The 27271-nt window shown below is 48.8% G+C and overlaps 1 protein-coding gene across 1 annotated transcript; it reads left to right on the top strand.

The window, feature by feature from the left end:
- The first annotated feature begins 6301 nt into the window (after nucleotides 1-6301).
- On the top strand, nucleotides 6302-26160 carry ZBTB21 (zinc finger and BTB domain containing 21). The gene is made up of 2 exons (XM_055569736.1): nucleotides 6302-6426; nucleotides 19708-26160. The coding sequence occupies exon 2, from the start codon at nucleotides 19720-19722 to the stop codon at nucleotides 22861-22863; it is 3144 nt and encodes a 1047-aa protein (XP_055425711.1). The 5' UTR covers nucleotides 6302-6426; nucleotides 19708-19719; the 3' UTR covers nucleotides 22864-26160.
- The last annotated feature ends 1111 nt before the right edge of the window (nucleotides 26161-27271 follow it).

Genomic DNA, 27271 nt, shown 5'->3' with positions numbered 1-27271 from the left:
GCTGGATGGCATCACTGACTCGATGGACGTGAGTCTGAGTGAACTCCGGGAGTTGGTGATGGACAGGGAGGCCTGGCCTGCTGCGATTCACGGGATGGCAAAGAGTCGGACACGACTGAGAGACTGAACTGAACTGAACTGAACTGAAATGAATCTCTGGAACTATGATGTGATCGTATATGGAAAAGAGGTCTTTTCCATATATGATGTGATTAAGTTAAATGTCTTGAGATGGAGAGATTGTTGCTGTTGTTCAGTTGCTCAGTCACGTCTGACTCTTTGCAACCCCATGGACTGCAGCATGCCAGGCTTCCCTGTCCTCCACCATCTCCTGGAGCTTGCTCAAACTCATGTCCATTGAGTCGGTGATGTCATCCAACCAACTAGTCCTCTGTCATCCCCTTCTCTTCCTGCCGAGATGATCATCCTCAGTTACTCAGGTGATGCCTAAATGCCATCCCAAGGGTCCTGATAAGAGAGGCCGAAAGCCAAGGAATGCCAGCAGACAGAAGCTCATAGGCCCCCCAGCATCCTCCCCACATCCTCGAGGAGAAGATCCTGCCGGCACCCTCATTTCAGTCCAGTGACACTCATTTCAGATTTCTGACCTCTGGAACCGTGAAAGAATACATCTCTGTTGTTTTAAGTCACTCAGACTGTGGTAATTTGTTTAAAAAAGCCACAGAAAATAAAACCACCACCCTCTACCCTAACGTTAGTGTTTAAAGGGACAACCCCTCAACCTACGGGTTGGGAAAATTTGCACATCTAGATGCAAGTTCAAAATGAAATGGAAAATCACAGCTGGTTAAACCTTCCCACTTCCAGGACTTTCCTGGTGGTCCAGTGGTTAAGAACTCATCTGCCAATGCAGCAGACGTGGGTTAACCCCTGGTCCAGGAAGATCCTGCATGCGTCAGAGCAACTAAGCCCTTGTACCGAAACTATTGAGTCCTCGCGCCCTAGAGCTTGTGCTCCACAACAAAAGAAGCCACCCGAATGAGAAGCCCAAGCACCTGCTCACCTGAACTACAGAAAGCCTGTGTGCAGCAACGAAGACCCAGCACAAAATAAATAAATAAAAATTAAAAAAAAAAAACACAAAACTTCCCACTTCCAAGAATGAAGAGGCTTATATTTTTAAGCCCCAATTAATGAAAGAGGTGTTTAGTACAAGAAACGCAAACAAGTCAACTTATAAAATTACTGACTCAGATTCGGACATCACAGTGACAGCTTCTGAGGGAAAACTGGTCATCAAAGGCAGATGGCCCAGGATGCCAGCCACAGGCTGGCAGCTGGGTGCACACAGGTTAATGGGCACAGTGCCTGCACCAAGAGCCCACAGGCTAGTGGAGTAGCTGGCCCGTGAGCAGCCAGTGACGGATGGACAGGTGTCCCAGCAGAGCAAGTACAGCACAGGGACAGGGGGCCTGAGCCGATGACTGGAGGAGAAATGGGGTCTGCCAACAGATTGAATAAGAAAACGGGATCTGGGCAGCGCCTGTCCCAGCTGCGTATGCTGGAGCTATTCATGCAGTGGGGACACCTCCACTCCACTTTGCAGGCCTCGCCAGCACTGAGGGTGCACACAACATCAGATTTGCACTCACATCGGACTGAAAACGAACTGGACTGGGAAAGGAAGATGCAAACCCAGAGCAGGAACTTGGTTGAGTGGCTACAATGACTGGCCAGAGGCCCTGGAGGCAGGGAGCAACAGCAGGAGGGCAGCTGAGGACAGATCGGGTGTTCAGAGGTATGCTAATAGGCCTAGGTGATGGCTGAATGCAGACACTGAGAGAGGAGAGTCTAAAATTACCATCAGGTTTCTGGCCAGGATTACAGGGCAGCCCCACTTAGTAGGATGGGCTTAGAGGTGGAGGAACAGGTTTAAGGGAAGAGAGAAAGCACCTAGGAAGCTAAACTATGAGCCTGCTGAGCGCAGAGCTGTAGGTTATCTGAATGGTGATGTCTAACAAGAAGTTGGCCAGATAAATGATGTTAACTGTGTCTAAATAATTGGTGCTTTTGAACCGTGTCCAAATAATTAATGCTTTTGAACTGTGGTGTTGGAGAAGACTCTTGAGAGTCCTTTGGACTGCAAGGAGATCAAACCGGCGACTCTTTAAGGAAATCAGTTCTGAATATTCCTTGGAAGGACTGATGCTGAAGCTGAAGCTCCAATACTTGGGCCACCTGATGCGAAGAACTGACTCATTGAAAAAGACCCTGATGGTGGGAAAGATTGAAGGCAAGAGGAGAAGGGGACAACAGAGGATGAAATGGTTGGATGGCATCAGCGACTCAATGGACATGAGTTTGAGCAAGCTACAGGAGTTAGTGATGGATAGGAAAGCCTGGAGTGCTGCAGTCCATGTGGTCACAAAGAGTCAGACATGACTGAGTGATTGAACTGAACTGCACTGTGTCTAAATAAATATATAATTATATGGAGCTATAAATCCCACTGGGAGGCATCTGTGTATGGATAACATGACATAAAAAGATATTAGGGGACTTTCCTGGTGGCCCAGTACCTAAGACTCTGTGCTCCCAATGCAGGGGGGCTAGGTTCAATCCCAGGTCAGGGAACTAGATCTCACATGCTATAATTAAGAGTTCGAGTGCCACAGGTAAAGATTCTACATGCTGCAACCACGACCTGGTAGTTGCTGTTGTTGTCGATCCATTGTGTCCAATTCTTCACGACCCCATGGACTGCAGCACACCAGGCTTCCCTGTCCTTCACTATCTCCCAGAGTTTCCTCAGATTTATGTCCATTGAGTCGGTAAGGCTATCTAACCATCTCATCCTCTGCCACCCTTCTCCTTTTGCCTTCAGTCTTTCTCAGCATCATGGTCTTTTCCAATGATTCAGCTCTTCGCATCAGGTGGCCAAAGAATTGCAGCATCAGCACCCTGCTAGGCACTAGGCAGGCAGAGGGGGACAGGAAACCTATTGCAGGGGAGAGGTTACTGGCAGGCAAATCCAATAGCAGGTGTGTGAGTGTAGAACAAGCTTCTCTAGCAACCATGGGAGCACGAGGCAGGAGCACCAAACCCAGAATGAGGCTGAGTGATGACAGGGGAGGACGGGGGAATGTGAACCAGGAAGATAAAATTATGGAGGGGAGACTGAATGTGCACAGGGCTGGGGGAGGAACTTCTCAGGGAAAAGCACACACACATGAGGACACTCAGAGGCAAGAGACAGAACGTGACTTGTTCAGAGAAAGTGTGCATCCATGTGGGTGCCAGGGACACAGGATTAATTAGAAGTGGGCTGGTCAGCCACACTGTGAAATTTGAAAGTTATCCTTAAAGCAGTGGACAGTCATCAACAACTTGAGCAAGGGGGCAGTGTGATACTTCTGGCTTTTAAAAAAGATCATGCAGACTGCAGAATGACTGTGGGTTGAAAGGATACATCTTGGTAGCTGGGGGGACAGTTAGAAAGTTCCTGGACTGGCCGTGGTTACGTTATCAGAGGAACAGTCAGGAGGTGATTGGCGTGGACTTGGTGATGGGCTGAACACTGGCAATGAGGGAGAGCCTCTGGCTCAGGCAGTTGGGCTCGTGTCCCAGGGATGGACAGGACTGCATGGGGTGAGCGGAACAAGAGGGCCAAGGTCAGAACATCAGGAGCCCCAAAGTGTGAGCAGGGTCTGGGCAGAGGAGCTGACAGGGAAGGCCGAGAGCCAAAGGTCAGATTAGCGGGTAGGAAATTCAGGGGGAGGAGGCACCACTGAAACAAATAGGTAGAAAATCCAGAGCAGGGGATTCCCTGGTCCTCCAGTGGTTAGGACGTCACACTTGCAATGCTGAGGGCCCAGGTTCAGTCCTTGCTTGGGGAGCTAAGATCCTGCAAGTCGTGTGGCATGGCCCAAAAAAGAAAAAGAAAATCCAGGGGAATGAGGCTTCATTGAAACAAGTAGGTTTCGAGATGAAATTGGTAGAGCCACAAACCAACGGGGCCAGCTGAACAGACTGAAAGATTCTGCTGGATTTAGCAGTCAGTGCCCCCATTTTTATTGGTCTGTCTGAAAGTCACTCAGTTGTGTCCGCCTCTTTGCAAACCCATGGACTGCAGCCTGCCAGGCTCCTCTGTTCAAGGAATTCTCCAGGCCAGAATACTAGAGTGGGTTGCCATTCCCTTCTCCAGGGGATCTTTCCAACCCAGGGAGCGAACCCAGGTCTCCTGAACTGCAGATTCTTTATTGTCTAAGCCATCAGAGAAGCCTGATTTTTATTGGTAATTGTTATTTTCATTTACTTATGTTCTATTTTTGGCTGAGGTGGGTCTTTGTCCCTTTGCTGGGGCTTTCTCTAGTGGCAGCAAGTGGGGGCTACCTTCATTGTGGTGCACATGCTTCTCACTGCGATGGTGTCTCTTGTAGCAGAGCACAAGCTTTAGGCGCACACAGTTCAGCAGCTGCAGCACGCAGGCTCAGTAGCTGTGGTGCACTGGCTTAATTGCTCAGGGGCACGTGGAATCTTCCAGGACCAGGGATCAAACCCAGGTCCCCAGCACTGGCAGGCAGATTCTCACCCACAGCACCAGTCCTATCACTCAGACCCCTTTCCTTGAAACGTTCTTAAACAGGAGGCACCAATGTGGATCCTCCTGAGGCAACTGGAAGGGATGCAGGCAGAGAACTGCTTCTGGCATCTGGTGCAGTACACTAAAAACCAGACAACTGAGCTTCTAGCTCTAGCTACACAGCTGGTATAGGTTTTCTTACCTGTAAAGCACGCTCACCCAGCCTAACCACACAGAACCGTAAAACTCAAGGCCCTTTGAAAGACTTACAATCACTGTTCTTTTACGTTCAAAGCCACTTTTTGCTCGACCACATTCAGTTCAAAATACAAAAAAACTTCAATAAAGTTTTTAAATAGTTGCAGCAAAGACTTTGAAACACAAGATTCTTCCTTTGAGACTGAGTCCTCTTAAAACGAGAGGAATGAAAACAATTCACAGTAGAGCTCTTCACTTGGGACACGTTTTTCATTTTAGTCAACCTAAGACAAGATTATTTCTTACACATATTCTTCAAACATTTCATAAATTATTTTATCTTAGGTCATGTGCATAAATTCAACTTTAAAAAACATTTTATCTGAAAATTAAGACATTTGAAAAGTGTTCAACAACATGGGTTTAAAATCCAGGAATTAAAACATCAGTCCTAAAAATTATCGCTTTAAAAGGCAGTCTCCAGAACTCCCTGAGGGTCCAGAGGTTAGGACTCTGACTTTCCACCACAGGGGGAACAGACTGGACCCCTGGTAGGGGAACTAAAATCTGGCATGTCCTACTCAAAACGAACATAACGCAGTCTCCTCGCCCTTCCAATCTGATCTGTTCTGGCTTTGGGGAACACATCTGGATGTATGTTTATCTTGCCCAACAGAAGCTTTCTTTCGTGTTTACAGTTTGGCATTTCTGTCACACTAATTTTCCGGTTTTGAATGAGTGAAGTGAGTTTTCTAATTGACGAGCTTGTAACATTCATACAAGAAAACGACAGTCTACCAGACAGCAAATGAGAATAAGAGAGGCGGGAAAAAATTAGCTGCCCAGTGATCTTTAAATCAATGACCATAAAAGTGAAGGCGTTTGGGAACGCGCAGACAAGCGGATGCCGCGGAAGGCTGAAAAACAGAGCAGCCACCCCAACCTGTTCAAGTGGAAGGAACCTGGAGGCCGGTCTACCCCAAGTCAGCCCTGAGTGGTACCCACGACCGGACCGCCCAGGTCGGTTCTTCTCGGCAGGTCGCAGCCCGCGTGCCTCCACAGGCATCTGCGCCACCGGAGGCACCTGGACCTGGAGGTACCTGAGGTACCATGCCGCCGCCGTCGGAGAACCGTCCTCCGAGGGCGCGAGTGGAGGCGCCGGGGCACCGCGCCGGGCCGGGGGCACCACCCGGCGAGCCCACCGACGCGTGACCCGGCGGCGCCAAGCCCACCGGGCCGCCTCTTGTGCGCCCTCGCGATGCGCGCCCCTGTAGCCTTCGCTGCCGCCTCCCCTCAGGGCCGCCCATGGGGCACGCGCACCCCGCCTAGGGTCGGGAGAGGACGCGGGCGCGGGCGGCGCGGGAGGAGGAAGAACCTCGAGCGGAAGGCGCGCGCGGGAGGACGCGGCAGCGGCAGCAGCGGTGGCGGTGACCCGGCGGCCGTCAGGCCCGCCCTCGCCCAGCCCCCGGCTCTGCGCACCTCCCTCGCCCCGCCCCCCGCCGCGGCCCGGTGGCCAATCATAGCGCCGCGCACGTGACGAGCGCTGCCTGCGATGACCTCATCTCTGGTGTGGGATGACGTCAAATTCAAGATGGATGGAATCACAGCGGCAGCGGCGGCTGCGGCGCGCGCGAGCCGAGTGTGAGCGGAAAGGGGCCTGGCGTCTGCCTCGGGGCTGAAGACCGGTGAGTAACTGTCACGCCCCTCGCCCCAGGGGAACTGCGGGGCCCGTGGGAGGCCATAGCCTCCCCGCAAAACGCGGCCTTTCCTGACGTAACTCTGAGGTGATCTCTCTCCTCCTTTTTCTCTCCGCCAGCGGGTTGCGGGTTCTGAGCGCTTCTGCGCGTGCGCCGGGCCCGGCTCTCACCGAGCATGCCCCAGGCTCCCACGTAGCCGATTGTGCCTTCACACTGCGCATGCTCTTTGCCCGCACTTGGCCTCGCCCTCGCCATTGCGCACGCTCCATCCCTCACTGGGCTTCCCTCGCCGAGCCGGGCTCCCCTGCGCCGGACGGTTGGGGTACCTTCCGGCCGAGGGCGCGTGCTCCATGCCGGGCAGGCGTGGAAGCCGGCCGGTGTTCGCCAGGGTGCGCGAGCGTACGCGGAAGCTAGGGTGCGGGGGAACCCGCACCTGCCGCGGCCCGCACCTCCGTCCCACTGCCCCCTCGAGCCCCGCCTGGCGGCCAGCGGCACATCCAACCACTGACCCAAGTAGACTGCTCTCCCCGCCCCGTCCCCCGACCGACCCCTCCGGGAGGACCCGGTTCCCCGACTTTCCACCGCTGGTCGCGAGCGTCCCTGCTGGAATGCGGATCCCCCCCGCCCCCAGTCGAGAAAACTCTGGTCCGCAACCTGCGGGGTTGGGGTAGGGAAGGGGGAGTTGACTCCCGACTGTCGCGCTGGAGACCCCGCCCCAGAGATCTCCTCTGCCGGAGTCCCCGACATATTTTCTCTCATCGCCCAGACCCCCTCAGTTGGAGCAAGTTCACTGACCCACTACAGAAGAGCATTCCCTTGACCGCAGGAACGCTCCGCGGCCCTGGCCCTTCACTCCGGTTGGTGCGCACTCAGCCCGCAGCACTGCCTTGCTTCTGGAAGAAGCCCCTGGAGCAGCACGTTAGCGGGCGGGGTGATTTTAGAGACAGGTTCTCCAGCGGGATGGCCTGGCAGTGGGAGGTGGGGGAGGCGTTAACCAGACCCCGCACGGTCTAGCAGCCTAGGGGTCTTCGTGCCGAAGGTCAGGAGCGGCTCACGACTAGCATCTGAGGGCACCAGCATGTTCAGCAGAGTCCATGAGTGTTCATAACGCTGACCCTGAGTCATCCAGACGGAGCCTGCCTTGTGTACTGGTTCCTTGTTTGGAAGAAAGTGGGTTAATCCATTTTAGATTTCTCCTTGACGGTTATTTTCGAGACCTTTTACCCTCCGATGCTTGGAGTTAAATTCTTCATCCACCTTAATGAGTAATAGTCGTTACATTGAATTTGAGAATCGCTAATTATCGATGTTAAAAAATAAAGTAGAAATTTGGGGCACTGGTTTACTTAAATATAACTTGAGGTTTAATTTATTCTTCCTATTAACACTATCCCGCGTTTAATGTGCTTCATTCTGTGGAAATAGAAGTTGGAAAGGCTATGGCCCCCACCTTTGAGGAACTTAAGATAGTTTACGGCAGGGCATATTAGGTGTTTAACAGAAGAGGGGCCAAGTTATTGAGAGAGTGTCTGGGTTAGCGGGAGATGACTGAGGAACCATTTCAGTTGGCCGCAATGTCAGTGGGGTTGAGGAGAGCAGACTCTAGAGCTGTTTATGAGCAGGGCTTGACAGGCTGGGTCACTGGCTAGAAAGGAAAGAGAAGAGGTTTCTAGTTTGAGAGACCTACTGGTTGGCAGCATACCAAACTAAATGGAATATGTGAAGACCAGCAGATATGGGGGTCAGAGTCAGGATCATAGGTACAGTACTGGACAAGGGGCATATCCTGTAATGGAAGAGTCCTGAGAAGTCTAAGCAGGAGTACAGAGTTAGGAGTCATTGGCCAATGGGATTTAGGGCCACAACCACTCATACCAAAAGCAAAGATAGCTGCCACCTGCAACTCTCTTGGCCAAGCCCAGGTCTCGAGCCTTCCTGATGGTTTCGCTCTTTGTCCAGGAGGCATTTGTTGGACCTGCATGAAGCGTTAGGAATACACAGCTAAAAACAAGGATTCTTCCTTTCATGGACTCTCATGAGGGGGTAGATGTGGAGGCAGGTAACTTAAAATAGCAATGTTACTGAAGAAGAGATGAGGTGCTGTGGTGGTTTAGGTGGCTGAGCTCCTGGCCAGGAGCCATCTGTGGAGTTTTGCAGAGGCAATGACATTTGGATCTTTCTGTAGAAGTTCTACCAGTGAAGGAAAGGTAAGAAAGACGGCGGGTAGGGTAAATGCTCACCTGCATGCTGTCCAGTAGGGGTGGGGAGGTGAACTGTGATCACAATATGAAGACTCTTGTGTGCCAGTTTGGAGAGTTTGGTTGGGTTTTATCTAGGGAGCAATAGAAAAATCGATACAGTATTCTAAAGGGCACTGATGGGACTAGCTCTGCTTTAAGAAAACAAATAAAAGGCACAGTTTCTACTCCTGCATCTAATTAGAGTGTCAGAGTCCAGAAAAATCAACAAATATTTATTGCTATGTAAGATACCGTTTTGGGCATTGTGAAGAGTGTCAAAAGACATTAAATAGAGTCTTAGCCCTTAAATAGCTTCCAGTTCTGCTGGGGGAACAGACAGCTAACAGTGCGCGGCACTGAAGAAACACTGTGGAATAATACTGGAGTTGAAAGGTGTTTGCTCGATGCAGACAGCAGTGGTCCAGGAAGGTGTGTATAGTGTAGTGATCTAGGGCGGCCATAACAGAGCACCACAGACCAGGGGCGTTGAACACCATTCTGGAGCCTCGAAGTCCAAGATGAAGGCTTTGGCAGCGTCGATTTCTCCTGAGGCCTCTCTGCTCAGCTTGTGGATGGTCATCTTCTCTGTATTTACAAAGTCTCTCTCTGTGTCTGTGTCCTTATCCCCACCTCTTACAGAAACACCACCTCATTTGGGGGGACCTTAGGGCCCACCCTTAAGGATTCGTTGTAACTTCTGATGTCTTAGGGGACCCTGTCTCCATATCCACTTACATTTTGAGGTGCTGGGGTTAGACCTTGTGGGACAGTCCAGCCCATGACTAAAGGCTTAATGGAGGAAACGGGCCTTGAGCTGAGAGCTTGGAAGAGTGAGTGAGCTTCAGCTGAGCAGTGTTGGGGGAGGGATTAGAGGAGGTCTGGGACATTGCAAGTTGGGTAACAGAAGAGGTGAGACCTGCAGGTCGTGTCTCAGAGACAAAGTATCTGAAGCAGGAAGTTATCACAACTAAAGCAAAGAGAATTTAAAAAGTAGTTTGAAACCAGATTGATAGAACCCTGAAGTCCATGTTTTTAAAATTTTGCATTTTACCCTATGGAGAGCCATTGTTTTCATCATTTTTTTACTGAGGTCTTAGGTGTCAGCTAAGCCGTGACGTCAAGGCATTTCCTGACCATCTTCTGCGAACCCTGGTTTCTCCCCCAAGTCCTAGCACCCTGTTTATTTCCTTGTAGCTCTTAACAGTCAGAGTTACCTTCTTTGTTTCCTTGTTCACTGTCTGATTTATCCCACAAGAAAGTGGGGGCCTTGTCTGTCTTATGCACCTCTGTATTCCTAATGTCTAATTGCGCCTTGCACATAATAGGAGCTCAGTAAATAAGCTGAATTAATGATAGTAATGCTTAATGCACACATCCAGGGAATGATCAGAGCTTTGTTTTAAGAAGCCAGTCTGGCAGCAGTATTAATAAAAGGTGGATTTGGAGGGCATGATGGGAAGAACCTAATACCACTTGAAAATATGTTAGGGTCCTTTTGTAACAAGAGCAGAAACTGACAGATCAGCTTAAATAGAAAAAGAAATTGACTTTAAAAGTGGAGGGTTGTTCTTGAGAGTGAAGGAAAAAACGAAGAATGGGGCCAGGAAGGATGAAAACCAGGGTAACTGCAGGAGTCTGGATCGTGGGCACTGCGGGCTGCCTTTTCAGGCTGTGACTGAGATGCACCGGCTCCGCTCAGTTCTGCCTTCATTGTTCTGAGCCCATTTTCCAAAAGAGTTTCCTACCAGGCTTAGCCAGCCCTGAGTGAGGCCCGACAGACCACTCAGGATGGCGCGCTCCAGTGCAAGGAGAACTGGCTGCCCAGCGGCCAGCACCAAGCAGGAGGCTGCTTTAAGTCGCCGAGGTGCCTTCTCCTGGTCGTGGCCAAGCGCACACCCTTAGACCAGATCAGACCCTCTCTAGGGAGACTGAGCATGTGGGAAATGGGACCCAAGGCAGTGACATCATTGCTCTCCAAGGGTCAGATCAGCCAGGCCCGCTTTGAAATCCGAGGAGCTGTCGATGGTGTCTGGATGTCTGCATTATCTCCTAGTGAGCCATGATTAGACCTCACCTCAGAGCCGACTTCCTGTCACCATCTCACAGTGAAATCAAGGAGAGTCAGGGCTGAACCCAGAGGTAAGGCTGTGGGGGTGAACAGTGTGTGTGTTTATATTCCAGAGTCAAATGTAGGTGCTTTGTTTTTCTGTTTGCTTTGTAGAACTATATAAGAAATACCCAATATTCCAAAGCATCGTGTGCCCAGAGTTCAGTTTCACATTAATGTTTTGGATGTAAAGAGATATTTCCCTACAGAACTGGTAGCAAGGGTTTTATGGGCTGGTCTAGGAGCAAATTTGATTTGCAGTGTACCTTTAGCTCTGATGCCAGTCTGGGTGTTAGTCTCCAGAACTTGGAAGCTGGTTGGTGTGAGGTTATGTGGCCCCTCCTCATCTCCCGGTCCTCATCCACCTCCCGGTTTCCTTTTATCTGAGTGTTAGCTCTGCTTTGCTTTTGTTTATAGCCCCAGAATGTTCTATAGTCCAAAAGTGCCTACCCTTCCTCCATCTCCTTAAAAATCTTAGCTTCCTGCAGTTGGTATAAAGAGGGAATTATTTGCGTTGAATTAACTTATATTAAGTTATGGATTCTCCGTCTTAGCACACGGTCCTGGAGGACTTTGAGGTGATGGTATGAAGTAGTTTTCTGGAATCCAGTTGTGAGGAGCACTGAAGCTTTTCTAGGGAGTTGGAACTTCAGCCCAGGGGCTTCTGGGATTTTGAAGCCCTGGCACTGTTAGATGCATGTTTCTGGGAAATGTCTACAATCAGTGAAGAGCGGAGTCTGTGGTAACATAACCATCCAGTGAGCACGGAGCCCCCATCTGTACTCACATCCCCAGCATTCACTCATGGACCCTCCCACCCCTGGGCCAAGTCAACTGCTTGCTGAAATCATTCTTCTCATAGCACTTTTTGTATCCTTATGTGTCTTTCCTACTGTGGAAACTTTCAGGAAAGGAAGAGAAGGATGAAGTCAAGTGCCAGCTTGCAGACAGGAAATACTGTATGTACCAGAAACTTGTAGACATACTGTGTTTGTTGTCCTTCATAAGAATCCCGTAGGGTGGGCAGCCGTTAGTCTCATTGAACGAATTAAGGAAACTTGTACTCAGGTCGAGTGATCTTTACAAGGTTAGATACCTAATAGGTGGCAAAGCCAGGATTTGAGACAAGTAGATGACTATGAAAGTCTTTCCCATGGAGCTGTAGTGACTGCCATGGAGTGTTAACTGTAAAGATTCCCTCATTTTGAAATACCAGGAAACAACATGAAATAGAAACAATTCAGGCAGAGTTTGGGAAGATTTCTGTTCAAGGATCCGAGTGGTAAGCAAGCCAGCCCTGCTTCAGAATCTGGTTTTCCTGGGGGATTTCCTCTCAGCTTTTTCCATGGGGAAGGGACCTCTTCTTCCCTGTTGAACCCACTGTTCTTGTAAGAGTGCCAGCGTTTCCCCTGTGACTGCAGCAGTGGCGGGCACTCCTGACGGGGACTCCGGACACGAGCAGTGGGAGGCAGGGGCCGAGTCACAGCGCGTGTCCACATCAGAGCCATCGGACCCAGGATGCCCTGTGTGTCCACAGTTAAAACATACTGAGAGATTAGGGCTTGATAAGTCAGCAGGGTTATGAAGGAGGAAGTACCTCTGGCACCAAAACTAGCCTTATCTGAGGCCAAAGAGCTGAAAAGGCAGGTGGTTTTGAGAGTTCAGCCTGCATATCCACCAGCCACCGAGGCTGTGATTATCACCCTAATCTTGATTATCTCATGACACTCAGTAGTCATGATCCCTGTTGTTGCCTGCATTCTTAGTGTATCATTTTATATTTTTAATAAAGTTCTTAGGCTCAATAAGTATATCTACCATGTCATGAAAGCACTAAAGTCCACAGTGATCATTGTTTGCCGCTAGACCAGGAAGGGGCTCCATTGTTAAGCTTTGATGATTGAGTGGAAAGGTGACAGCAAGGGCTTCTGCAAGACAGTGAGGAGTCTGCGCTGCTGTGCCTGCGTGCCCCTCTCACCCCTAGCACCCAGAACCCTTGGTCTGTCTCCTGAAGACGATGGGAGGGGTCACTGTCCTCCAGTGACCCTGGAGGGGCCTTACTGATGCTCCCAGGGCCTCATGCCTCCACCCACTCCGCAGCCTCATCACCTGCACTCCCCTACATGTGTCTTTTGCTCCCTCAGGCACTTGGTCTTGTCTCTGTGTATTGGACACTGCTCCTGTCCTTGACATGTCCTCCACCCATCCTTCCTGCCTCCCACGTTTTCTGACTTCAGCTTCTCCAGGAAACTTCTGTTGTGGAATGCCTCCCCGACCTTCCTCTCACCTGGACCCAGTGTCTCACCTCTGCTCCCATCTGCACCTCTGCACCCTGCCGCCTGCGCCTACACACTGGAGTGTGTGAGGGATCGACTTGTCCTGTTCCCACGCAAGGCTGAGAGGAAGGCAGGACCATGCTTGTCAGACTGGCAGCCTCCCTGTCTGGCCAGTTCTAGCACACACTAGACAGGCGGCCATCCATGAGGAGCGTGCAGCATGATGACTAAGAGTGCAGGCCCTGGGGCCAGGCTCCCAGCCCCACTGTCAGCTGAGTGGGTGACCGGCACACTGCCCCCGACTCTTGGTGTCTGGGTTCCCTGATGGGTGAGACAGGGATGATGGCAGTGCCTATTTCAGATGTTTATGTGAGAACTAAGACAGGGAACTACAGGTAGGGTGGTATGTGGGTGGAGATGGCCTCTGGAGCCAGGTCATCTGGTGAGAGTTCTGCTCTGCTCCTCACTGTCTGTGCAGACTTGAGCAAGGTACCTAACCTCGTGTGCCTTGGTTTTCTCACCTGTAAAATGGTGATCAAATAGTACAGCCTCCTTGGGTTGGTGTAAATAATGAGTTTAATAATGTAAACACAAAAGATGTTTACAGTAGTATATTTACAGCAGAGTAAACCCTCAGATATCAGCTGTCACTCATGTCTGATCAGTGTCTAGGGAATGGAGTGGAAAACCAGCACCTGGAGGAGTTCTGCTCTAGTTGTCGGGTTTGGACACATTTAGCTGCTTTTGCCTAGAAAATCCCATGGATGGAGGAGCCTGGTGGGCTGCAGTCCATGGGATTGCGAAGAGTTGGACACGACTGAGCAACTTCACTTGCACTTTTCACTTTCATGCGTTGGAGAAGGAAATGGCAACCCACTCCAGTGTTCTTGCCTGGAGAATCCCAGGGACAGGGAAGCCTGATGGGCTGCCGTCTGTGGGGTCGCACAGAGTCGGACATGACTGAAGCGACTTAGCAGCAGCAGCAGCTGCTTTTTAAGCAGGGCTCTCATTGATAATTGTAAATGATGGCTAGAGTTAAATAAATCGGAGAAGGCAATGGCACCCCACTCCAGTACTCTTGCCTGCAAAATCCCATGCATGGAGAAGCCTGATAGGCTGCAGTCCATGGGTTCGCTAAGGGTTGGACATGACTGAGCGACTTCACTTTCACTTTTCACTTTCATGCATTGGAGAAGGAAATGGCAACCCACTCCAGTGTTCTTGCCTGGAGAATCCCAGGTACGGGGGGGCCTGTTGGGCTGCCGTCTATGGGGTCGCACAGAGTTGGACACAAGAAGTGACTTAGCAGCAGAGTTAAATGAATAGATTTCAATTCCAAATAATTTTCCTGGACAGTGACTATTCCTCTTAACAACCCAGCTCTCAGTGACTTACTTTTCCCTAATTCCCTGTTTTATCCAAGGAGTATAGAAGCCTGTGGTTTAGGGATTAGAAGCAGTTACTTAGAACAGAGATACAGGTCATGATAATTGGAAGGGAGAGAAAGAAGGAAACTTTTCTGAACAATTAAAAGTGAGAAAATGTAGGAGTAGGAAGCAGATGGTGTGTGGGTCAGCACTGCTTCCTGTCCAGGGACGCAGAACATTTCACTTGGTTTCGTCTTCACACAGTCCCTTGATTTCTTTGTTTGGGTTCCCCCAGAAGCAGACCCTGAGACATGGATTCAGATGTAGATGTTTATCTGGGACGTGATCGCAGAAAGCACAGGAAGGGTTGTAGGGAAAGTGGAGCAGGAAAGGGTGCCCAGAAGGGTCCATTAAACGACCAGGTTCCTGTGCATGTTTAGAATATCTAAATGAATTCCAAAAAAAATTCTGCACCAATTTTTCTGTCCAACTTCATCTCAGGTAAGGACATCCTTCCAGTTCTGGCGACATCTTTATCTCCTCCCTTTCCTATCTTGTGCAGTCAATCCTTCAGAAGTTCTAATGGTTATCTTTACGTCCACTCCTGCCACCCGAGTCTAGGCACCATCCTGTCTGGCATGTATCCCTGCAGTGGACTCTCAGCTGGCTTCCCAGCTTGCAGCCTCTCCTGTGCTCCATACTTTGCAGCATAACCAGTGGAATCTTTTTGAAACAAAATTCAGATGGTTGTCATTCCTCTGCTCAGAATCTTCCAGCAGCTGCCCTAGTAAAAAGTGCAGTCCTTCCAGTGGTGCACCCAGCCCTGCACGATACCTCCCCGCGCTCCTCCAGCATCCTCGGCCACAGCCCCCTCAGCTCTGCTCCAGCCCTGCTGTCACCTTGTCTTCCCTCTGCCAGTGTGCTCCGCCCTTGGTGATCCTCATGGCCCATCCATGTGTCTTCCAGGCCTCCTCAAATGCTGTTTTGTTGAGGGAGTGAGTAAGTGAATGATATGTGAAGTTCCTCGTGCTGTCTGTAGTGTGCTATAAGTCCTAAATAAATGGTAGCAATTATGGTTTTCTCTTTTAATTCTCACGGTAACATTATTAATACTATTGTTACTTTAGGTGGGAAAACTGAGGCTCAGAAAGCTCTAGAGCATTAGCCTAGAGCTGTGCTGTGCTTAGTTGCTCAGTCATGACCAACTCTTTGCAACCCCGTGGACTGTAGCCCACCAGGCTCCCCTGTCCATTGAGATTCTCCAGGCAGGAACACTGGAGTAAGTGGCCATGCCCTCCTCTAGGGGATCCAGAGCACTGACCTTTAAACTGTATTAACTCTGAGCCACAGGAAGGAGTGTATTGTACAGTCAGTCCTCCATATCCATGGGGTTCACATCCATGGACTCAATCAACTACAGATGGAAAGTATTCAAAAAGGAGAAAATCCAGCAAAACTTGAGTTTGCTGCTCACCAGCAACTATGTAAGTATCATTTACATCATGTTATGTATCATTGATGTAAGCATCCAGAGATGATTTAAAGTGTTTGGGGGGATGTGCATAGGTTATATGCAAATACTGCACCATTTTTATAGGAACTTGAGTGTCTGTGGGTTTTTGGTGTCTGTAGGGCCTGGAACCAGTCCTCTGTGGATACTGAGGGACGACTACATCAATTTTAAATTGATTTTAAGGAACCCTTTTGGAAAGTACTTGTCCAGACTTTTGATTTTGCATCTCCTGAGCCTCTCTGTCCCTGGGGCAACATCTGAACTAGCTGTCTCAAAAATTATTTGCACTAAAAATAGTGCTCAGAATGCAGCTGAGTTATGAGTGTGGCATTTATAAGCTTATTTTTTTTTCTCTGCTGACCTCTGTAAATGATGGCGGATTTCTTTGCACATAATTAGATGCGTGAGTACAGTGTAGTAAGATTAAGGAAGAAACTCAAATGGCTGTCACAAAAAAGAAGGGAAAATGTGTCTCTCGGGCACTCGGGCATTCACCATCAAGATGAAACGATGCCAGGCAAAACTGAACAGCAACTCAGCGCAGGTTGACCGAGGCAGTTGTCTGTGTACAAGCTACAGGCTCCGAGCTTCGTCCCTGGAAGCAGAGCCTTGCCTCTGTCAGTCAGGTCGAGTCAGCACCACAGCAGGGAGCCAGGGCAGCAGGGAGGGAGACCTGGGGCCACCAGACACTGGTCACTCCAGGTGGCAGCCTCTGTGGCTTCTGCCGAAGACCACAGAGGCTGTCAATTTGGTCACTTAATTGTGTCCGACACTTTGTGACCCCCATGCACAACAGCACACCAGGCTTCCCTGTCCATCACCAACTCCCGGATCTTGCTCAAACTCATGTCCATCAAGTCGGTGATGCCATTCAACAATCTCATCCTCTGTTGTCCCCTTCCCCTCCTCCTCCTGCCTTCAGTCTTTCCCAGCATCAGGGTCTTTTCCAGTGAGTCACTTCTGCACATCAGGAGGCCAAAGTATTGGAGTTTCGGCTTCAGTACTTCCAATGAATATTCAGGACTGATTTCCTTTAGGATTGACTGGTTTGACTTCCTTGCAGTCCAAGGGACTCTTAAGAGTCATCTCCAACACCACAGTTCAAAAGCATCAGTTCTTCAGTGCTCAGCTTTCTTTATAGTCCAACTCTTACATCTGTACATGACTACTGGAAAAACCATAGCTTTGACTAGATGGACCTTTGTGGGCAAAGTAATGTCTCTGCTTTTTAATACACTGTCTAGGTTTGTCATAGCTTTTCTTCCAAGGAGCAAGTGTCTTTTAATTTTATGGCTGCAGTCACCACCTGCAGTGATTTTGGAGCCCAAGAAAATAAAGTTTGTCCCTGTTTCCACTGTTTCCCCATCTATTTGCCATGAAGTGATGGGACCAGATGTTATGATCTTAGTTTTTTGAATGTTGAGCTTTAAGCAACTTTTTCACTCTCCTCTTTCACTTTCATCAAGAGGCTCTTTGGTTCTTCTTTGCTTTCTGCCATAAGGGTGGTGTCATCTGCATATCTGAGATTATTGATATTTCTGCCCGCAATCTTGATTCCAGCTTGTGCTTCATCCAGCCCAGCATTTCTCATGATGTACTCTGCATATAAGTCAAATAAGCACGGTGACAATATACAGCCTTGATGTACTCCTTTTCCTCTTTGGAACCAGTCTGTTGTTCCATGTCCAGTTCTAACTGTTGCTTCCTGACCTGCATATAGGTTTCTCAAGAGGCAGGTATGGTGGTCTGTTATTCCCATTTCTTTCAGATTTTTCCACAGTTTGTTGTGATCCTTACAGTCAAAGGCTTTGGCATAGTCAATAAAGCAGAAGTAGATTTTTTTTTTGGAACTCCCTTGCTTTTTCCATGATCCAATGGATGTTGGTAATTTGATCTCTGGTTCCTCTGCCTTTTCTAAATCCAGCTTGAACATCTGGAAGTCCTCTGTTCACGAACTGTTGAAGCCTGGCTTGGAGAATTTTGAGCATTACTTTGCTAGCCATCTGAAATGAGTGCAATTGTGTGGTAGTTTGAGCATTCTTTGGCATTGCCTTTCTTTGGGATTGGAATGAAAACTAACCTTTTCCAGTCCTGTAGCCACTGCTGAGTTTTCCAAATTTGCTGGCATATTGAGTGCAGCGCTTTAACAGCATCATGTTTCAGGATCTGAAATAGCTCATCTGGAATTCCATCACCTCCACTAGCTTTGTTCTTAATGATGCTTTCTAAGGCCCACTTAACTTCGCATTCCAGGATGTCTGGCTCTAGGTGAGTGATCACACCACTGTAGTTATCTGGGTCATGAAGATCTTTTTTGTGTAGTTCTTCTGTGTATTTTTGCCATCTCTTCTTAATATCTTCAACTTCTGTTAGGTCCCTACCATTTCTGTCCTTTATTGAGCCCATCTTTGCATGAAATGTTCCCTTGGTGTCTCTAGAGGGATACTAAGAGGCTGTTGGCCAACTGTTGACCAGAGGCTGGGTAGCCAGCAAAAGCTGATCCTTTGAAGCTGGAGGAGAACCTGCAGGTGTGCTGGGTGCCTTGTCTGTGTATGGATAGTTTGTCCTCTAGAGAATGGTAAGACTCTCTGAACAATCTTAGTTACTCTGAATCCATTTTATATTAAAAATACCTGTCTTAAGTATTTTAAAGAAGAGATGGCATTGTAAAACCAGCCCAAAGAGATGAGATGTTACGGCAGCAGCTGCGTGAGAGAAAGATTTGGAGAGTCAAGCATCGTCTCTGTGTGAAATGGCTTCATCTTCATCAGGAGTTAATCTAGACACTTTTATTCTGAATTAAATGTCTAGTAACCCTGCAATTTGTGAAAATTAATGGCATGTTTGTCAAATCCTTACCAGGTATGAGATACAGGCTCATTTAATTTTCCCGAGCAGCCCTAAAGGAGGGCACAGTTGTTACCGCCTCATGTGAGGGACCTGATGATCCCAGGTACTAGTTGACTACAAGGGTGGAGCCAGCACCCAGCCACTAGGCCCTGAGATCTCACCTACAGACTTGAAGAGTCTTGGTGAAATCTCAAGTCAGACCCCTTTAGGTTTAGAATTAGTATAATTAAGTTTAGCTCCAGGCTAAACTTTCCATTGTGTTATTGTTGAAAGTGTAATTTGGTAAGAATTAGTATTAGGATTACATGGTGTTCAGCATAAGAAAGTAAAGAAACTTTTCTGTATAATATTTCTAACTTTTTAAAAACACTTTGATGCGATAGTAATTAGTTAAATGATTTCTCTCTTTCTAAATTCTTATCTGTTTTTTGCAACCTCTACAGCCTATTGTTAATTCACATTGTGTTTAATCATATCCAGTAATAAAACTGTTTCCTTTAAGAATTGTGGACTTTATAGGGTTTGGTACTACATACTTTGATCTAATAAGGAATAGAATTAAGCATCAAATGCATAAGGGCCCTAAATAATAAACCTTGTTTTCAAATATTGCTTCTCTACATACCTGCCAAGTTCTAGGTGCCTTTTTAATGGTATGAAATGCTTGTTACAGAGACTTAGTTCCTCAAGTTCATCAGTTTTAATGATCGATGACCTACTTAAGCTGTGATACTTGTTTCTTTGTATTTTCTGTGTTATTTAAATAAGATTGTTCATCCAGAAAGTTTTTGTCAGGCCACAGTCTGCTAAATATTGACACCGGTGAGAAGACAGCCGCTGTTCCCTGCCCTTGAGGAGCCCTCACCTGGGGGAGCGTCGCACGGCCTTGTTCACAGTGACTTTATCTGTCTTTCAGATAAGGCCGAGCATGGAGGGGCTGCTGCACTACATCAACCCAGCACACGCCATCTCTCTCCTCAGTGCCCTCAACGAGGAGCGGCTCAAAGGGCAGCTGTGTGACGCGCTCCTGATCGTGGGTGACCAGAAGTTCCGAGCTCATAAAAACGTCCTGGCTGCCAGCAGTGAATACTTCCAGAGCTTGTTCACCAACAAGGAGAACGAGGCACAGACTGTATTCCAGCTGGACTTCTGTGAGCCAGATGCTTTCGACAATGTGCTGAACTACATCTATTCTTCGTCTCTGTTCGTGGAGAAGAGCAGCCTGGCTGCCGTGCAGGAGCTCGGCTATAGCCTGGGCATCTCCTTCCTGACCAATATCGCCTCCAAGACGCCCCAGGCCCCCTTTCCCACGTGTCCCAACAGAAAGAAGACTTTCACCGAGGACGAGGAGAACAGTTCTCAAAAGAGAAGCGTCATCGTTTGTCAGAGCAGGAACGAAGCCCCTGGGAAAGCCGGGAGTCAGAACACCCCTGAGCTGAGCCACCCTCCCCGGCCCTCCGCCAGCATCGCGGTCAAGGCAAACGCCAGTAAGCCCCCCGGCCCAAAACCCACAGAGCCCCCACACCACGTGGCGCCAGCTGAAAAAAGCTGGCCGAAAGATGGCCCCGCGGTTCTGGCGAGGCCGCCCGAGCTCGCCGGGCCTTCGGAGGAGCCAAGCCGGGGCGGCTTGGCCAAGCGGGCCGTGGCACCACCTTCGAAGCCCCCGCTGGACCGGGCGGCCTTGGACGAAAGGCCAGGCGCCAGCGCCCTGCTCCCCAAAGGCGTGGCCGTGGAGCTGGCGTTGCGGAGCCCGCGGCCGCCCGTCCTGTCCCTGCGGGGCTCGCCCGAGACGCCCTTCCTGCTGAAGGAGGCGGGCCGGGGCAGCGGGCCGAGTGAGGATCGGAACCTACTGTATTACTCTAGGCTGGGGCTGGTCATCCCAGCCGGGGCGCCGGCGGCCGGGGCCCAGGGTGTGGACCGCAGCGGCCCTCTCGTCAAGAGCCTCCTGCGCCGGTCGCTGTCCATGGACAGCCAAGTCCCCGTGTACACACCCACTGCCGAGCTGCAGGCTCCCCCAGGCGCGGGCTCGGGCGATGTGGCGGGCAGCGTGCTCTGCGCCTTCTCTTCTCAGAGGCCGCCCTCCAAGGACGGGGGCGAGACGGCGGCCCCCGACACCCGGACCCCTGCCCCGCAGCCTCACCGCCTCAGGTCCTTCAGCGCCTCTCAGCCAGCTGAGCGGCCGGGGGCGGCCCCGGGGCCGGAGGTGCGGGTCAAGGCCGAGCCGCGCAGCCCCCCGGAGCCATGCGACATCATTCGCGTCACCGTGGGGGATGCCGCGGCCGCCACGAGAGACCTGGCGCTACAGACAGAAGACGACCGGAAAGACCCCAGCAGACTCCCAGCCAAGAGGCGGTTCCAGACCGACAGGAGGCTGCCGGCCAAGCAGCCCAAGGCTGAGAGCCCAGGCTCCCCGGGCTCGGGAGACCCCCGCGAGGAGGGCTCGAGCCCATCTGCCCTCCGGGCCGACTTCCCAGGCTCTGACTTAAACAAAGACGAATTCGGTGAGTTGGAGGGCACGAGACCAAACAAAAAGTTTAAATGCAAACATTGCCTTAAAATCTTTAGATCCACGGCGGGCCTGCACCGGCACGTGAACATGTACCACAACCCCGAGAAGCCGTACGCCTGCGACATCTGCCACAAGCGCTTTCACACGAACTTCAAAGTGTGGACGCACTGCCAGACACAGCACGGTGTGGTGAAAAATCCGGCTCCGGCCGCCAGCTCCCACGCTGTCCTGGACGAGAAGTTCCAGAGGAAGCTTATTGATATTGTGCGAGAGCGGGAGATCAAGAAGGCGCTGATCCTGAAGCTGCGGCGTGGCCGGCCGGGCTTCCAGGGCCCTGGCGGCTCCCCAGCGCAGGTCCTCAAGCGGGGCCTGCGCTCCCGGGCCAAGGGCGCCTATGTGTGCACGGCCTGCGGGAAGGCCTACCGCTTCCTCTCCCAGCTCAAGCAGCATGTGAAGATGCACCCGGGGGAGAAGGCCCTTGGGGCTGCCAGGGCCGCGCGGCCCAGGGAGCGCGCGGCCCCCGGGGGCGCAGCGGGCGGCCCGGAGCTCTATCTGTGCCGCCTCTGTAACGCCAAGCTCTCTTCTCTCCTAGAGCAAGGCAACCACGAGCGCCTGTGCCGCACTGCTACGGTGTGCCCCTACTGCAGCCTCAGGTTCTTCTCGCCCGAGCTCAAGCGCGAGCACGAGGGCAAGTGCGAGTTCCGCAAGCTCACGTGCCTGGAGTGCATGCGCACCTTCAAGTCGGCCTTCAGCATCTGGCGGCACCAGGTGGAAGTGCACAATCAGAACAGCATGGCCCCGGCCGCCGGCACCTCCCCACCCCGGCCTGACCTAAACGGCGAGGCCACCGGCCCTGCCCGGCCCCCTGTCCTGCCCGAGCCTGGCCGAGCCGACCCTGCGGCCACTGCCGCCAAAGACGACCCCACGGGGGGCGGCCGCGGCTCTGAGCCTGTGAACTTTGACTCCGAAGACTCCACCTGCCTCCCCGAGGACCTCAGCCTCTCCAAGCCGCTGAAGATCCAGGTCAAAGAGGAGCCGCCGGAGGATGCCGAGGAGGAGGCGCCCGAAGCCGGCGCGGCCCCCAAGGACCTGTGGCCCTGCGAGAAGTGCGGCAAGACCTTCCCGGCACCTAAGCAGCTGGAGCGGCACCAGGAGCTGCTGTGCTCCGTGAAGCCCTTCATCTGCCACGTCTGCAACAAGGCTTTCCGCACCAACTTCCGGCTCTGGAGCCACTTCCAGTCCCACATGGCCCAGGCCTCTGAGGACCCTGCGCACCGGGAACCTGAGGCTGGCCCGGGCCCCACCGGCTCCCCGTCGCCGCCCCCGCTGCCCCCACCGCTGCCCAAGATCCAGCCCCTGGAGCCCGACAGCCCCACAGGCCTGCCCGAAACCCCCACTCCCACCGCCGACAAGCTGTTCGCGCCCCGAGAGTCAGACACGCTGTTCTACCACGCGCCCCCTCTCTCCGCCATCACTTTTAAAAGACAGTTCATGTGTAAGCTCTGCCACAGGACATTCAAGACGGCCTTCAGCCTCTGGAGCCACGAGCAGACCCACAACTAAAAGACTTCTCAGCCCTGGAGACAAGCTCCGGTCTCCAGACTTCAGCCCGAATCGTGAACTGTGTCATAAGAAACAAAATATTTTTTAAAAAAGAATAATAAAGGTTGCAAATTATTATGCTTGAATATAAGTTTGAGGTAAACTGATATTAATGAGAAATGTCCTTACTCAACCTAGGAAAACTCCCAAAAGCCCTGTGCTTCTGGACCTTCAGTAATGCCTTTATTAATGTGGAAGTTTGTTCTTGGTTGTTTGCATGGTTCCTCATCCCATGGTGTCAGTATAATCTACTTGAGGTGGTTTGGTTTTCTCTTACTGATTTTCAGTTATTGAAACACTATGAAAGTATTTCTTCTTTAGATTCTATGAAGAAACCTAAGTTTGTACATCTTAGCCATGTTCTCAAGTCCAAACATATCAGAACAAAGTGGAGTAGTTTGCAGTATTAAGATCCTAGAGTACTTCAGCAATAAAAAAAAAAAGATAAACCTCAACTTTAATAAGATATCCTGACACTTGATAAAAATAAATATTTGGTATTTTGTGGTTATTTAGAACCTTTTTTGTATGAAAATCGTGAGATTTAAATCAGCAATAGTAATAGTTAGGTTTATATAAAATAACAAAAAACTTGCTCTTGGGTCATTTCATATAATTAGTGATGGAAGACTCAGGAAAGGAAAGCATGGAGATTTCTGGAAGCCCTCCACCTTGGTTTCCAAAGCTTTGGTGGTGGTGGGCGTGGTGGTCAGAGCACCCACCAGGGCCCTGAATTCAGACCAGCATCGAGGGGCTGTGCAGGTTTGCTTCTCCTGGTTTGTGCCACCACAGATTGAAACTGCGTGTAATGGGGACAGTTAGCATACGGCACAAATTTTGAATTTAACGTGAGTATAACAGGTAAGGTCAGGACGTGTACTTACACCCCCCAGAGTGAGTGCAGCTGCTCTAAATCCCGAATTACTGTTCACTTTTAGAGACTTGAAGCAGAGGGAGGAGCCACACCGCAGTCTCCACACCCTTTTCAAGAACAACCTGTACAGTCATCAGTTTTCCTGCCTCTTTGTATTGTGATTTCTGTTAAGAGTTTTTGGAGTTTACAGTGGTAAAATGTCCATAGTGAAACCATCCTTCTTTAAGGCACTGCTGAATATTTCATAAATATGTATGAAAGTACTCTCAAGGGTCCACAGTTAGTTTCTGCTACTTATTTTGGCCCATAGCACTTGGGCTTCTTTTTTTGTTTTCCTATTTTGTGTAAGTTGTAATTTAAAGCCTTTGAGTTGGTATAATCCAGAGTTCATTGGGATGTTTAAAAAGGAAAAGAATTTTATTTCATTGGCAGGGGTGGGGAAGTGAGATACATAGAAGTAGGAATATTGTCGAAACCCCTAAATTTGTTCAAAGTAATGATGGACCTTGATGGTAAAGCCTCCAAGTTTATTAATTTTTTTGCAAGCTCTTCTTTCAGATAAGAAAATCAACTACTGTGACTGAGAAATACTCTACCGAGTACTTAAACTGGTCCTCTGGCAGAAGTCTGTTCATAGTCTCATAACCTGCATTCCATACCAATAGTAGGAAACAGATTCTTTCTTTTTTATGGAAACACAAGCATTTTTATAAAGTTCTAATTGACTTTGTACACTGTAGAAACTACATGTGAAATTTTGCCTTTTATTTTTTCATTTGGAAACTATCAAAAGTCCCCAAATACGGTTACTTCCTATTTTTGTTCTTAAATTTGATGGAGAAAATAAAATTGTTGCCATTATTGATTATCACCATCTTTAGATTTCCTTGAACAAATCTATGCGTTTTAAAGGCAGCAAGAGCATGTGGTTTTCTGTGAAACATTAGGATAGGTTTATTGTTTGTTGAATTCATTCCCTGCATAATGTGGTATTTCTTACTCAGAACACCCTGGTAGCTATCACTTCAAAAGAAGACAGTTCCCTTCAGAGTAATGCTTATTTATGGCTGCTGGAGGCTGGGTGGATAATTCCCTGATACATGGGATCTTGGCATTGTAAACTCAGTATCCCAGGACTTGAACCTTTATGCTACATTTTTGAAGATTTTTTAATAACATTAATTAGTAAAAAAAAAAATATTTTTGATCTAATATAGGCTCTGCATATCTGTTAGATTTTAAAAATTGCCAGTGTTTTGTCTTGTCCACATTTTTGTCTAGGCAAGGAACATAAGTTTTCAAATAAAATTTTGAACCAAAAACATTTATAATGCAGTTCTGGTTTTTCTATTACTTTTTATACTGTACCTTAAAAGCATTAGGCTTGGAAGAGTTTATTTTGGTGGTCAGAAAAATAGGCTTCCTCTCATTTGACTATTTTAAATCTTAAGATGTAAAATAATGAAAGATAAATTGCTTTATGCAGTAAAGTGTTTTTTTAAGAATGTTTAACTCAGCCAATGGGCAAATACTTGGTATAAGGCAAGTTGGTCTTTTCATACTGAAATGCGTTAGCTAGGAAAGATATTCTTGAAAATCTTTTTTTTTCTGATTAATTTTGGGAAGTGTAGAAAGGTCCTTACTCCTTTGTACTTATTCAGGATGCCTGCATTTTTATGCAATTGTGGAAAGAATGTCAGATGTTTTAATATATTCTTTGTTAATCTGAAAACTTGTTATCTGATCGTTTTCTTCATTTGGGGGGAGGGAGGAACACCACAAAAAGGGGATTTTTATCAAAATAAGTAATGGAGGTAACAAATCTTGTACATTTTTTATAGTAAAAATATTTAAAGAATAAGAGACTATTCACTTTTAGAACTGGTTATGGTTAATATGCGTTTATAACTTTGTCAAAATATACAACCAACAGTTTGACAGTGATGTTGTCTGCATTTGTAGTGAGATGGATGTGGTTCCTGGTTTTCTGTTTGGGAACAGATCATCCCAGCCTTCTCTTAAAAAATATAACCCCAGCACTTAATCGGTGATCATCTGGTCCACACACAGCACCCATGGGTGCTAAGAGTAGTAACTGAGATCGGGATTAAATGTGCCCTTTGGTGGAGAAAAGAGGTGTGTTCAGGCCAACCCTGTGGTCGAATGAGGGAGTGACAGGAATGGACTGGTCCAAGTCGGCCTTTGTTCCCTCAAACTCTGTATGTGTGTGTGTGTGTGTGTGTGTGTGTGTGTACAACCATAATCTGGAACTTCAGAAAGTAAAATTATTTTCATTTCTTACTGCAAAAACAATTACATGTCATTTGTAACAGGTTTCTTTATAAATTGCACTAATTAATATTGGAATGTTACAAGTCAGTTTATCAATTTCTGAAGTCTCTTTGATGTTTTTTGCAATAATTGTGAAATGCATTATTGATTTCAATAATGCTAGCACATATTCTTTAATAAGTTCTTTAACACTGGCTTTTTTTAAGTTTTACACATAGTTTTTTCTCTTGTGGCTTTAGCACTTTAAGGAGTTTGGCGTTTGCATAGTTTTTGGTGTGCTTCCCAGGTATGCGCCAGGGCGTCACGTTGCCACGTGACTGGAGAAAATTCATGGTCTGTCTTTAGATTCTGGAGGAGAAAAAATGAGTCAATGTCAGGTTTTTAAAAAATTCCATTTAGAGGCAGTCATTTGGGAACCAAAGTATTTTACTGTATATCTTTAAAAGCATTGAATTCAGTGCTCTTTAGTCATTTATTCGTGCTGTCCAGATTTTCCACAAAGTTATACTTGGTTAATTTACAAAAGTGATAATTTCTTCTTGACATTAATCCAAGACTGTTTCAGAATTTTCATTGAATAAATGCTTATTGCTAAAAGAACAACAAATGTGGTTTTATAACTGTGTGTATTTTGTTTCATATGCCTCTGCACAGAAATCATTGTTCAATTTTATTTAGGAATAAGCTTTTTTGGACTGAAAATTCATAGTAAAATAGGATTCTACCTAATGTTAAGCCATCGCTTCTTTGTATCCAGTTGTATGTTTACTTTGCTTAAATCTCAACTAAGATTGAGTGGAGTCAATAAATTTGTACTGTATTTTGTTTTGAGTTGTGGTCTCATTGGTATGTTTTGGACTTGAATGATACAATAGTTTATGGAAGCTGAGATAAAGCCCTTCCTTCTGCTTGGGGAGTGTGAGTGCTGCTGCTGCTGCTGCTGCTAAGTCGCTTCAGTCGTGTCCGACTCTGTGCGACCCCATAGACGGCAGCCCACCAGGCTCCCCCGTCCCTGGGATTCTCCAGGCAAGAACACTGGAGCGGGTTGCCATTTCCTTCTCCAATGCATGAAAGCGAAAAGTGAAAGTGAAGTCGCTCAGTCGTGTCCAACTCTTCGTGACCCCATGGACTGCAGCCCACCAGCCTCCTCCATCCATGGGATTTTCCAGGCAAGAGTACTGGAGTGGGGTGCCATGGCCTTCT

Source organism: Bubalus kerabau, chromosome 2, assembly GCF_029407905.1.
Source record: "Bubalus kerabau isolate K-KA32 ecotype Philippines breed swamp buffalo chromosome 2, PCC_UOA_SB_1v2, whole genome shotgun sequence".
Taxonomy (NCBI): Eukaryota; Metazoa; Chordata; class Mammalia; order Artiodactyla; family Bovidae; genus Bubalus; species Bubalus kerabau.
Note: the sequence above shows the minus strand (reverse complement) of the source record. Positions and strands in the feature narration are given on the sequence as shown.